Raw genomic sequence first — 14,665 nt, 5'->3', positions numbered from 1 at the left:
ATCATTGGAGATCCTTTAATCCCATTATTTTTTCTGGCTCAAAGAGGATAACTAGCTCAATGCAACATTTCAAGTGAGTGGCAGAACTTTACCTAGAGCCTGATTTCCTGGCTTCCAATTCAGTGCTCTTCCAACATACTACATAGAAGGGCCTCTACTACAGGGTATATGTATGTGTTAAATAATATGCCACGTATAAACTATGAATAGTGTCCACACTGGAAAAATCACACGCACACACACACCCCTCTTCTCTAATGAGCATTTCTCCCTACGCCCCAATTATTTATTTTCCCTTATCTTTCTTTTAGTGTTTCTACAATTATGCCTATCCCCTAAAACAGGGGTCAGCACACTATGGCCCACAGGCCAAATGTGGCCGACTCGCTGTTTTGGTAAATAAAACGTCACTGGCCCACAGCCCGCTCATTTGTCTATGGCTCATTTGTCTGTGGCTTCTCAACCTCAGGAGAGTTGAAAGGTTGTGATGCACACTGTAGGTCCTGCAAAACCAAAAATATTTATTTGGGGGCCCTTTTCAGAAAATAAGTTTGCAGACCCCTTCCTTAAATAATCATAACTATAGATAAACTAGACAAAAGTGTGTTTGGGTATTGGTGTAACCTGTAAGAGCTAGTACCAATAAAATGGTATGGAAATATTAAACCAAAAATTAGGGTGAGAGCAAGAATAATTAGCAAATTAGACTATTTCTATATGCACACCTGCGTTCTCAACTTCCTGTTTTATTTAACCCATAGCTATTGTCCTAATTTTTAGGGGTGTTAAAATAGTAAAAAGTTTGTTGAGATAAGCAGTAGATGCATTATGAGTTTAATTACTGTTTTGTTCCCCAACCGAACCAAAGTTAAATAATTTTGCTATTTAAAGTGTGCTAGGGGCCCAGCAGGGATAAATCCAGTGGCTTAAGGTTGGATGTGTCAACACAGGTTTGCTGAGACTTCAGCCAGTTGATGGTCTTGATCTAAGAGCCAATCACATCTTAATATCTTATACTCCACTAACTTCCTATTTTTAGCAAAATCCTTCCACATGGAATCCTAACTTTGACCTTTGGCCAGGATTCACTCAAGTTCAAAAGGAGACATGCATGATAGCAGGGAATACAGTACAAGACGTAACATGGCTTAGGGCAAAGAATGCGGATACTGGAGTCAGATAATCAATGATTCGAATCCTGATTCCTGTTCTTCCTCCCTCTGAGAACTTGAGCATGTAGATTGGAGGCTCAGTTCCATCACCCATAAGCAGGAGGATTATATTCAATGTACGTACACCATCTGTCACAGATTCTGAACAAATGATATCAAGAGTAAAGGAATACAAAACTCTCTATGATGTCTATAGAAAAACATGTGCTGATGGGCCTGGTGATGCAGGGCCACCTGGCAGTCTTCCAGAGAGGCAGAAACACAAAATTGCTGGGGTTTACACTGGGATTTTTCACTTGGACATTGGACCCCTGTGGAAGTTGATTGGTTTAAATATTCTTAGTACAACATGATAAGTTGTAGCTGTTTGAGTCTTACCCCATGAAAGAATTACTTGTCCCAAATATGTTTTCTAGGGAACACGTTAAGTATAAATGCTTAAACAAAGAAAATTGTTCTTATAATGAAATGTAGAGGGATTCTGAAAGGGAATTATTTTTGAGCGGGAGAACCCTTTGGGAGTGCTTTGAAATACCTACTAGGGCTGTATATAATGCTGATCTATTTTCCATAGATTTCAGGATTTCTGATGAAAGCAGGGTACCCTCTTTACAGAAAATGTACATTCACACACACACACACACACACACACACACACACACACACACACACATATCTGTATACAATTTCAAGGGGTTGGGGATGCAACCCCTAAGTTAAAGAATTTCTGTTCTTGATAAGAGACTGAGGATTTAAATTGGTCCCTTAAGTCACATATATAATCAGAAAATTCCCCTCCCTGATGTTGATCGTAAAACTATACACAGCCTAAGTTCACAGAGGCATATTTTATGCAGTATGTGCAGGCTTTGTGGTTTCCGCTTTAAGTTCATACTAGTAGCTATAAATAATCTTAGTCTGTGAATAAATTCTTACACAGAACAGAAGAGAGGTACAAGAAAAAGACAAAGATAGGTCAGGAAATCCTACCGTTGACAACAAATAAATTCAAATGCTCACGTTTTTAAGACAACCTTGGGTGACAGATGCTTCCAATATGCTCAGGAATGGAAAGGCATGGGTAGAACAGGAAAGTCGAGTCCCCAAGATTCCACAGGAGCCTTCCGAGAAAAAGGAGATTCTGTTTACATTTATCTGACTCTGTTCTTTTCCAAGCCAACCTATTGAGTTCAGAAAGCCACTTGATCTGAGTGTGCCTCGGTTCTGTCAACAGTTAAATGGATCTGTGTAAGTCTCTCCCCCTTTCCTAACAGAGGGTTCCTTTGCGAGGCACTGGGTGAAGCGTTGAGTGGTCGTTATCACCCCAGAGAGTCTTGTACAGTCTGATAATCACAGCTCTCAACCCATCCCTTCCCCTCACCACCTGTGCTCCTCATGGATTCCCAGATGGTAGCCCAGCCTGAACTGAGCATGACCCTGGGGTGCCCACCAGTTGGAGGCCATTGATCATGTGTGGTTGCCCACTAGACTGGACTTTGCTCCCCAACACTGTGGAATTCTGGGCTGGTCCTTCCACCTCTCCAGACTCTGGTTTCCTAACTATAAGATGAGAGGGCTGCCTTCTGTTACTAAGAGGATAATGAACTTTAATCATAAAGGAAAGATTGCTGCTAGCAATGCAGTAATAGTGTGAATTAGCTTATTTTAAAACAATGAAACAGTAATGGGAGCAGAGAAGGGAAGACATAGAGATTTCTCCCATTTTTCTCACCACTAATCAGACTCTGAATAGGGCAGAATCCATGTCTAGAGTCCACATCTAAAGGGGAAAGGAGAAAACATGCAGCTCATCCTAAGACACAAACATGTATAAAGGAAAGCAAATCTGTTTATTCAAATCCCACCATTGCTTCAAGGTTCAGCGCCAGTCCTACTTCCTAGGCAAAGCCTTCTCCAATTAAACTATACTTTTCACCCTTTTGCAGCCCTGCAGTTTGTCTTTATTTATTTTTAACACCTATTTTTTCCTGCTGTTTCCTGTTTCATCTGTGCAGAGCCTGACTCCCTAATAAAATCAGTGGCTTTTTTCCTTATCATCCTCTTCTTCATTGGAATATTCTACAGCCTTTTGCAACACAGATCATTAAAAAATCTGCAGAACTAAGTTAAATTGAAAGGGAGAAAAGAATAGGACACGTGGCTAGAATTTTTGTCAGTAATAGGAGGAGGGGCAGGTTCCACTGATCTGGCTGTATCCTTTCTGCCTGTACCTCAGTGACTCCCAGAAAAGACCAGTTTTTTTTCCTCAAATCCTTCAGTGAGGGACTTCCCTGATGGTCCAGTGGTTGAGACTCTGCTCTTCCACTGCCGAGGGCCTGGGTTAGATCCCTGGTCGGGGAACTAGGATCCCACAAGCCGCGTGGCCAAAAAAACAAAACAAAACAGAACAAAACAAAACAAACAAAAAAAGCCTTTCAGTGATACCACAGATATTCGTTGAAACCTTCTTATGTACCTTCATTATGCTCGTCATGAAGATGTGTGATGGCCAATCAATTCATCCCCTATAGCACCACAGTATATAAGTGCCATTTTCCCCCCAAACACCTCAAAATGCTTTAGTCACAAAGTTCAGTTCTTTCCACACCATTTGGGCAGAAGAGTCAAAACTAACGGAAAATCCTCTCTATGACTTTCAAGTGGTCAGAACCCAAGACAAGGTGCCTGCACCTTGGTGGTTTCCAAAAGAGAAGGGAAGATCAGAACCAAACCGGGTCCTGCCTCCAGACAGGAAACAGCCCTTCCTTCCAGTCCCAGGCTCTTCAGACACCTGGTCCTGCCTGAGGGGCCCCGGGGGCGGGTGGGGGGGGTGGAGAGGAGAGACGGCTGCCCTACTCCCCAGGCAACAGGAACAGGGAGAGGAAGACACAGGCCAGCCCAGTTCAATCTTATTCACTCAGAAGGGGAAGCTGCCCTTGGGGAAATGAAAAGGTCACTTCCAATACCATTTACTGTGAGAACATGCCAACCCAAATCCTGGCCCTGGAGAGTCAACCCCTACGCAGCAAAGGTCAACGTGGCAATGCGGAGGCAAAAATAAAGTTCTTCATTATTTTCTTAAAAGTACAAACATGAAGGTTTAGGTTTGACGTATAAAATAAGAGGAAGAAGGGAAATTCACCTGTTTCACTAGTTGGAGGAACTATCCTCAAAATGAAACACCGACTTATGATAAATGTTACCTTTTAGTTAAATAACAAAGCACATTCACATTATGCAGAGTCCTGGGTCATAAAGAGCCCCAGGCAAATCTAGCCTGAGACTCGTACTCCAACACATCCCGGAACGCAGCTGCCCCCAGCCTGACTGTCCACCCAGGGCCAATTTAACTGAGATACTGAGGCTGAGAAACTCTCATTACATGACCACAAAACTCTCCTGGAAATTTCCAGCAAAGCCATTTTCCTAACAAGACACTTTGTTCCCTCGTGACAGGTAATTCTATATCTGTAGAGGACCAATAGAGTCACTCTTGTTCACTCCACCCTCACCCCTCCAAAAGGATCTGACGTTGAACTTCCAGCAGTTTATTTCCGAGCGTGGTTCTTCCTGTTTCACAACCATCTTCAATAAGATACATAATCAGTGCCTGAAGACACTGAATCCTACAGGAAGGCTAGTGACTCTGGACAACAAAAACCAACGTGTACTACCTAGAGCAGATGGTAAGCAGTATTAATGATTCTCTGTTGAAAGTTGATGAAAATATAAATGGAGAAACTATCCAAAATGAGAGTCGTGTGTTCAAAACTAACATGGACCCGTGTTTCCATAAGAGGTGTTCAGCAGTCGCAGGAACTATGCACAGGAGGGAAATAAGAAACACACACCTCATTTCTGTAGCTCTACATAACATTGCATGGAGTGCCAAGGCTAGTTTGCTGAGATATGCGGCTATGGAAGGAGACACAGACGATGCTGCTTACATCTGGTGAGATGCCTGCCTTTTCCTCACAGCCTTGCTTGGAGGTAGATCAGACATCGGGGTGGGACGGAGGATTTCAGGGAGCGACTGGCTCAGCTCTCCCTCACCTCGCCTCTCCCCGTTCTCTCGCCAGGGGCTCAGGCTGGCGGGATCCTGCCTCAAAGGCCACCCTTACCCTGAAGAGAGCGTGTCCACGTGTGGGTGGAGGCAGAGAGTGCTTCAAGAACAGCAGCGACCTGGCCCTGCAGGTCCACCCGCCGCCTGGTCACCCCGCCCCATGTGGACCCAGCTGGGGCAGCCCTGGGTGCTGTTTTGCTGGACGTAGTGCCAGACTCTGCAGAATCAGGAGAAAAAGGGCCGTCTCCAGCCCTGGAGTCACTGTGCGTCCTTCTACGTTAATTCACAGGATCTCTTCTGTAAAACGGAATGAATTCTCCTCATCCCAGAGTTCAGTGGAGTGCTGCTTTCAGACACAGATCGACCTCGACCGCTTCATTCTGAAAAGAAAATGCAAAGTCACCATTTTTTAAAAAGCATGGTTATTCTAAACATTGATGTTTTTATTTTATTTCATTGGGTTTGATTATAAACTCTAATGTAAAAGTGGATATCTGTAAATTCCTAACAGAGGAGGTTTACTCTTCAGGCAACACACACACACACGCATGCACGTGCACACGTGCACACACACACAGAGGCACACATGCAGAGGCGCACACACGCACACAGAGGCACGCGTGCGCAAACACACACACAAGCATGCATGCAGAGGCACACAACTCTGAACTCCTTTCAAAAGGCAAATGACATTGTCTGCTTATTTGCTTCGGTATAATTCATGATAAATAACATTTTGACGAGGACCTTCGGATGCAGAGGACATTTTAACAGTCTTTTTGCATAATCTAACCATAAAAATACCTCTACATTTTCATTTTTAATACAGCGCAATATTCAATGAGACATTCTGATGAGGGAAATGGCGCACAGCTGGCCTGACTAAAGCAGAGGTACCCAGGCAACGACTCGGGACAGGACACAGGGGACCCACGTGCGCCACAGCAGGGTTCTGGCCGTTGATGTTGGGGATTTCTTTGCCATCAGGAGCTGTCCTGTGCATTGTAAGAGGTTTAGAAAAATCCTTCTGGCCTCTTCCCACTAGATGCTAGTTTCCCACCAACACCCCCAATTGTGACAACTAAAACGTCTCTGGACTTTGCCAAATACCTCGGAGCGGGCAAAACTGTCCTGGCTGAGAAGCAGGGCCCTTTGGCTAAACTCTGTGTTTCCCGGGGAATCTACCAACAACCTAAATGTTTTCCCTTGACACCCCAGGCAGTCCTTTCAAGGGCAGAATGCATACACTGGCCTCTCTGCCAGCAGCCAGCCCATCCATTTACCCCAAATCTGTGCAAACAAGATTCACTCTTCTCATTGCCTAGAGCTTTTTCCTCTTCTCTCTCACATGAATCAGTTTTTGCTTTTGTTCCTTACTCAGTCTACTGGTTAACTCCTTCACATGTCAGAAAACACGACAAAATAACTTACCCCACGTCCAAAATAACTCATACAGCTGTTTTACATTGTAAAACAGATTTCCCCTCCTTGTCTCTGGACCCCTCCCTCCACTCGGTGAAGAAGCTCAAAGGTAGAAGGGAGGTGGGGGCAGTGATCCAATAAAAAAATTCCCTTAACCTTGAGGACATTGTGCCAAGTGAAATAAGTCAGGCAGAGAAAGACAGATACTGCAGGATCTCACTTATATGTGGAATCTTAAAAAAACAAATTCACAGAAAAAGAGATCAGATTGGTGGTTGCCAGGGGTGGGGTGTGGAGGAGGGGGAATTGGATGAAGGTGGTCAAAAGGCACAAACTTCCTATTATTACAACATAAATCAGTCCTGGGGATGCAGTGTACAGCATGGTGACTATCACTAACACTGCTGCACGGTACCTTTGAAAGCTGCTAAGAGAGCAGATCCCTAAAGTTCTTGTAATGAGGGAAAAGAAACTTTTGTAACTATACGAGGTGATGATGATGGCCGTTAACTACACTTATCACAGCAGTCATTTCCTAATACGTGTGTCAAGTCATTATGCTGTATCCCTTAAACTAACACAGTGCTATCGGTTAATTATCTCTCAATAAAGTTGTAAGAAAATATAAATTTAAAAATTCACTTATGGGCTTCCCTGGTGGCGCAGTGGTTGAGAGTCCGCCTGCCGATGCAGGGCACATGGGTTCGTGCCCCGGTCCGGGAAGATCCCACATGCCGCGGAGCGGCTGGGCCCGTGAGCCATGGCCGCTGAGCCTGCGCGTCCGGAGCCTGTGCTCCGCAACGAGAGGTCACAACAGTGAGAAGCCCGCGTACCGCAAAAAAAAAAAAAAAAAAAAAATGCACTTATGACTATAATATTAAGGGAAGTTTTTATTTGTAGAAGGCATCAATATGCCTGCAGTTAGGCCAAAGAGTTGTCGTATGTCCAAATTAGAGAATGAGAACTACACACAAAATCCCTTAGGAATCCAAATTACAAGCTAATTTAAGGTTCTGACTCTTTGGCACACACATAGGAACCCCAGAGGAACTGCAACCCGGCTCCAGGGAATCCTTGGAATTCCTGAAATTGTAAAATTCTGTCTAGGGGGAAGAGTGTGTGCATTTTTTCCTGGGAGAAGGTACATGGCTGTCTCCAAATTCTCTAAGGGGCATATGAGCCAAAGAATTTTAAGAATCTTTGCTCTTTGTAGAACAGAATTGTGGTTGCCAAGGGGGATGGGGGTGGTGGAGGCATAGACAGGAAGTACGGGATTAGCAGGTGCAAACTATTACATATAAGATGGATAAACAAAGTCCTGCTGTATAACACAGGGAACTGTCTTCAATATCTTGCGATAAACCATAACGGAAAAGAATATGAAAAAGAAGGTATATATATGTATAATTGAATCACTTTGCTGTACAGCAGAAATTAACACAACATTGTAAATCGACTATACTTCAATAAAATAAATTTTTTTAAAAAGGAGGAAAACGTTAAAAAACAAAACAGGGCTTCCCTGGTGGCGCAGTGGTTGAGAATCTGCCTGCTAATGCAGGGGACACGGGTTCGAGCCCTGGTCTGGGAGGATCCCACATGCCGCAGAGCAACTAGGCCCATGAGCCACAACTACTGAGCCTGCGCGTCTGGGGCCTGTGCTCCGCAACAAGAGAGGCCGCAATAGTGAGAGGCCCGTGCACCGCAATGAAGAGTGGACCCCGCTTGCCACAACTAGAGAAAGCCCTCGCACAGAAACGAAGACCCAACACAGCAAAAATAAATTAATTAATTAATAAACTCCTACCCCCAACATCTTCTTCTTCAAAAAAAAAAAAGAACTTTTCTCTGTGAAGAATCAGAACATCATCTTTGTGGGACGGTGCCTGCCCAGCTCCTGACAGGAGCGGGGGGATACCTCGCCAAGCCCACCGTGCCTACGAACACAGGGAGCTGGCGTCGGTACCCCCGGGCCTCACTGGTCCCTCCCAGAGGCCTCACACCCCTCTCTTCCCTCCCTCTGGACTTGGTACTGAGCTGCCCCTCCCTCTGCCTCCCTGCCTTCTCTGCATCTCTCTTCTTCCTTCCTCGCTTCCCAAATGGTCACAGTCTACCCTTCTATTTGAGAAGGGACTGATACTCATACTCCTGAAAATATCAAACACTGCTCATGCTCTGCAAGGTGGGTTGGGGGGTGGTCACAGAAATCCCCATCCCCAGGAAAAATGCCTGAGAGAAAGAGTACCATCTCCTGAGGAGCCGAAACAGTGTCGCTCAGGCCTGCATCCCTGATGCAGAGTCTGATGTTCAGTTCCAGGTCTTCTGTCAGACCTCATAAGCCACCTGCCGGCCTCATAATCCTCCTCAACCTTGTCTCACCCTCCTCCCACCGCATGGTCTTCATTTAGAAAGTGCTGGGGACCACAGCTTCAAAGAGGAGGCTCAGGAAGTCAAGGTCAGTCACCACACAGCAGGCAGGGTGGGCCTCCCCTCTCTCTGCCGTGCACAGGAGTGGGCTGAAAGGTCCTTCCTTCCTTCCTTCCTTCTCTCCCTCTCCCTCACCCCCTTCTTTCTTTCTAAAATTCCTGTACAGGGGGCAGAACCTCTTCACTCCACACAGTATGTTATCTGCCTGGCCCAGAGACACACTTCATTTATTTAGATGCTCAGTGAAGAAACTATTCATTTATGTGACTTTCCCAGTGAGCTATAAGTTGGCCCTCTGAAAGTCATTCCTTTTATTCATTTGGGAAAAAGAGAGCTTTAAGAACTGCTTTATAAAACTCTCTGCCTTCCCAGGCCGAGATCAGTCCACTTCCACTTTCCGTTCCCAAGAATCAAGCGTCATCACAATAAACGCCTCTTCTCACAGCGTGTGGTAACGCGTGCGCTTTATAATCTGTTGCACTCTCCTGACCCTCGGCTGCTGGCCCCGTGCCTGCCACTCACCACACCTCCTTCTCGTTCACCTTTTTCATTCTTTCCACTAGTATTTACCACTGCTGATGTGCAGTGTTTCTGATGGGTTGTGGCTGAAAAACCATCCAAGACTGTTGGCATTAAACAAGAGCTAAAACCAAGTGAGGAATCAGAAGTGGGAAATGAGAAGAATGGGAAGTAAGGCCAAAGCTCAGTGCAGACACACGTGAGGGAAGGAGGTCTCGAAGGCTGGTGGTCATCTCACCTTTCCACCTTCCTTTCTGGCAGGTTTTGTACAACATTCTCAGATTCTGACAAGTCGGGTATCTTCTATCCTTGTTAAAAAACATATCCATTTCCCCATCCTTTTCTTAGTTTTAAAAGTAGATGAGTAAATGTATTACAATCCTCTATGGAAAGAGACGAACTTGTCTTTTTATGTCCCTCTATTAATATCTTAATGCAGCAGTCCCCAACTTTTTGGCACGAGGGACCGGTTTCACGGAAGACGACTTTTCCACAGACTGGGGGTGGAGGTGGGAGTCGGGGGGGTGTTTCAGGCGGTAATGCGAGCAATGGGGAGCGAGGGGGAGAGCTGGGGGTGGCAGATGAAGCTTCACTCGCTCGCCCGTCACTCACCTCCTACTACGCGGCCCGCCTCCTAACAGGCCACGGACCGGTACCGGTCCACAGCCCGGGGGGTTGGGGACCCCTGTCTTAATGGACTCAGTGGCCTTCAATAGAAAAAGAGATAGATTCCCCATACTGAGGTCATCTTTCAACAATTTAACTATATTGTTTACTTCAAACTCTTCAGCACTTGCTTCTCTGTGAGACCACAGTGTTTCCATGAAAGTTTCTAATGATATTCTGATGTGGGATATGGGGCTTAGAAGGTGGGTGAACCACAGCAAGGAAACACATAGCAACCCTCATGTTTATAGTTTAGTTGTTTCCGTAACATTATTTCCAGTTGCTCTGTCTGCTCACAGAGGGCAGGGACTGGGTGACCTCCACGGAGCGTGGAGCATCACCTGCTCAGAAAGCAAATCGAGCCATCTGCCCTGTCTGGTTCACTTGTTTATCATCACAGCTCTGCCTTCTGATGTGCTCGACTTACCAGAGAACCAGAGGGACGCTGGGTCAAGCCCCAGAGTCTCACAACCGGACACGTTCTGATCATGGAAATCCTGCTGCAAAACGCCCAGCACCAGCTCTTCACTCATCACATACTTCATAAAGTTGTGGTCTTCTGACGGAAACCCAAAGTGCAGGTGGTAGGTTATTGTGGCGTTTTCACCACTGAAAGGCAAACCAAACAGAGACAGTTAAAAATATCAACAGAGGGCTTCCCTGGTGGCGCAGTGGTTGGGAGTCCGCCTGCCGATGCAGGGGACACGGGTTTGTGCCCCGGTCCGGGAAGATCCCACATGTCGCGGAGCGGCCGGACCCGTGAGCTATGGTCACTGAGCCTGTGCGTCTGGAGCCTGTGCTCCGCGACGGGAGAGGCCACAACAGTGAGAGGCCCGCGTACCGCTAAAAAAAAAAATTAAAAATCAACAGAATCACACTGCAACTCATGAAACTGATTTTAGGAAAAACATCTTTTTAGTTCTGCATTCCCTCCCAGGACAAAAGGGCAAAGAGTGTACTGCCCTAGAAGCCCCCTCATCAATGCATTCATCACACAAAGTTGAGGTGGTCCTAACCTCCTCCTTCCACCTAGAACCCATCCCCTTGGAGTCCGCCAGGAGAGGCCATGCAGGGGAGATACTGACTCGGCTATTGTCAACGAGGCTCCAAGAGCTGCCCAACACCAGGCTTTACCCCTGAGGCAGGCCAGGGAACCCCTTTTTCTCCCTGTTCTCACACCACAGCCTCTCCCTGCCCCAACAAGTATGTGTCAGAGCTACTCAGTTTAACTAGTTCATTACTTAACCTATAAAATGTTCAAGGTAGGGCCCAAAGCTCCCTGCCATCAGCTGGATGCAGACTCCTAATCTCTCACAGATGACCCTGGGTACCAGCAGCAGATCATACCTCCCTGGTTTGTCCCCAAAGTGAGAAACTTTTTCTGTCCCATTTCCACTTCCTAAGGTTTTGCAACTCTCAGTAAGGGGACCTAAGGAAAGGGAGTTTTCATCTTCTTAGAACATACTTTCCCATTTCTAAAATAAAAATAATCATGAGGCTATCCTCAGCTAATCAACAGTCTATACAGCTTGTTAAATGCTACCTTAACATTTAGATTTCTCAACAGATATCCTTTGGTTCAAGAAGGCCTAGATTTTTTAAAAAGGTCCAGATTAAGAGCCAGCAATAAAATATTTAAGAGTGGCCACATCTGAGACCCTCACCCAAGGGCAAGTTTGGGTTTTTTTTGTTTTTGTTTTTTAACATCTTTATTGGAGTATAATTGCTTTACAATGGTGTGTTAGTTTCTGCTTTATAACAAAGTGAATCAGTTATACATATACATATATTCCCATATCTCTTCCCTCTTGCATGTCCCTCCCTCCCACCCTCCCTATCCCACCCCTCTAGGTGGTCACAAAGCACAGAGCTGATCTCCTTGTGCTATGCGGCTGCTTCCCACTAGCTATCTATTTTACACAAGGGCAAGTTTTGCAGACAAGCCAGTCCCAGGAGTGAATCAGAACACTGTCCCTGCCAACGACTGGCAAAGAGCTCCCTCTTGTGGCCAGAGGTCACATACACCAATACTCGGACTGATGCGCAGGCTTTGGAGGCAATGCGTTTGTTTCTCAGTTCGACACTGTTGAAACTCTGTCTGGACTTTAAAAAATGAAACAAAAATGTTTCCCAGCAGAATTTCTTTATCCGAAAATCCTAAAACCCCTGGGTTTTTCTTTCAAATAACTTTTAAAAATAGATTCTCTCACATTACTCTTCAGATTTTGTTTTACTCAGTTTTCTGATGGGTTTTCTCAGTGCTTACCCCAACCCATTATGCAATCCCACCTCCTCTAGACCCGTAATATGGGCTGGATTCTTGGTAAGACCCTTTACGCTCTGAATATCCTTCCTCTCTCACCTGTCTTTGAATTGTAAGTTAGGGCAAGCGCACTAAGAGGAAAGTTGGGTCTGATTATGCATTTCTCCCTTTTCTATTGGCGTTTTAATACCAGTAATTTATGAATAAAATAGGCTAGGTCAAAAGTGTCACCATAAGGTAGCATGCACACTGGCGGTCCATAAAGAAGGAGGAATAGTGCTGTTGACAAGGCAACCTGCCACTGTGTTTTCAGACTCCAAATCCCTTTGGTTTTACCCCACTGTGCACTGGTGCTTCCCCTCCCAGGTTTGGGAAATTTATGGTTTGAGTGGAGGAACCTCAATGTAAAATTGCCTTTGATGGTCACATTCCAGGGCTATCTTAGGCACAGCAGGTAATAAAGCTTTGCCTTGTAAATCTTGTCCTAACTATATAAAAGGATAATCAAATGACTCTTCTACATACATACACACTTTTACCTAAGTGTCTATAGACATATATAAAAACATAAGAGATTAGGAGGAAAGGAAACAATACATATGCGTGCGTATATGTTACACATATATAATACACAAAGTATATATGGTAAATACATGCACAGAAGAAATCACACAGACCAGTGATTGTTGTTCATTTTGTAGAAGGGACTGGAATTCACTGCGGAATTGATTGGCACAGGAAGTGTCCAGGGGTAGTGGGGCAGGGGAAGGCGGGATGTGTACTTTGCTGGTAGCATGTATCTTTATTTTTTAATATTATACAAGGAGCGTGAACTTGTATATGACTTGTGTTCCTCAAAAGCAAAAGCCAGTACATAATCCAGCACTATCTGAGATCTATTTCTATTTCTACTCTTAGCTTATTCGAGCATCTGCTGGGAAACAGAAATGGTTTGTCTGGGCTTTTGCTCTATTCCCTGTTACTGTGTTGAGTCATATGATTTATCTGGATTTCATTTTTTTCCTTCGTAAAATAAGGGCATTGAGCTAGTTGGCCTCCAAAGACCCTCCCGGCACTGACACTATGGTTCTATCTTCCGTTGGTCCCCTCCGTGCTTTCGGATTAGGGAAGTCCTTTTTGGTGACTAGCGATGAGTGTCGATTTCCAGAGAGACACCAGCACGTAATGCTCCACATTCTTACCTGCAGTCTACGATTTCAACTGAAGTAAAGTAACGGCTCAGAGCTGGTGATGAACTGTACACATCTGTGAGCTAAAACAAACAGGGCCAAATTAACAACCACACACATTACTGCCAGGTCATACTGCATATCTATCACCTGACAAAGCAAAACTACTCCTAAGCAAAGGAGATCCAACTCTAGGGAGGAATTAACTTACCTAGAGGCTCTGGATGAAGAAACAGGAAGGGGTGGGCCCCTCACCAACCAAAATTCAAGTTAGCATTCATTTCAAGGGATCTCATTTGTAAGGATCAAGTGACCAGCCTGGGATTTTCAACATCTCGTATGTTGCGCTGAGACCTGTGGCCTTACTGGTCGGCAGCCTGAGCCCACACAGACCCGAAGCACCATGGGAAGGAGGGAACTCCCGCGGGGCTAGGAAGACTGCAAAACAGGCCGCTCAGGGCCCCGTTTATAACCAAACAAGGGCCTCTTCTCTCTTTTCTCCAGAGCTTCACTCCAAGGAGAAACAGCCATGCTGTTTCTGGATAATGGGACCAAGGGGGGAACAATGGCAAAGATTCGGAGTTCTTATTTTATCCATGAAATGTTGCAACCATAAAAAATAATGACATCTGTGTTCGCAACTACCCAGGTTTCATGCCCTCACATTTTACCATATTTAGTTGAGCCCTTTACGTGAAGAAACCCAGCACAGCTAAAGCTATTCCTACACACTATTCTGTTTTTCCTCCCTCCCTCCCCACTACTAACCACTGTCCTGAAGCTGGCATGTATCCTTTCCATGCATGTTTTTATAAACCTAACACTCCCCTGTGTAATCATAACTATACATAAATTTAATGCACATTTTTATTCAAATAAAACATACCATATTCTACATAATCTTCTCTGACTTGCTTTTTTTTCCACTCAAAATCACATGTGA

The 14,665-nt window shown here is 45.1% G+C and overlaps 1 protein-coding gene across 1 annotated transcript in view; it reads right to left on the bottom strand.

The window, feature by feature from the left end:
• Nucleotides 1–4,225: 4,225 nt before the first annotated feature.
• The window catches only part of C4H3orf52 (chromosome 4 C3orf52 homolog), a 31,053-nt gene continuing 20,613 nt past the window's right edge, over nucleotides 4,226–14,665 (bottom strand). The window contains exons 4-6 of the mRNA XM_070045393.1: nucleotides 13,735–13,805; nucleotides 10,697–10,878; nucleotides 4,226–5,615 (exon numbers count right to left, since the gene is read on the bottom strand). Of these exons, the coding sequence (XP_069901494.1) occupies nucleotides 5,611–5,615; nucleotides 10,697–10,878; nucleotides 13,735–13,805 (258 nt within the window). The 3' untranslated portion in view covers nucleotides 4,226–5,610. The remainder of the gene's footprint in view (nucleotides 5,616–10,696; nucleotides 10,879–13,734; nucleotides 13,806–14,665) is intronic.

This window comes from Globicephala melas, chromosome 4 (genome assembly GCF_963455315.2).
Source record: "Globicephala melas chromosome 4, mGloMel1.2, whole genome shotgun sequence".
NCBI classification, from domain to species: Eukaryota; Metazoa; Chordata; class Mammalia; order Artiodactyla; family Delphinidae; genus Globicephala; species Globicephala melas.
This window is presented reverse-complemented; position numbering and strand designations above follow the sequence as displayed.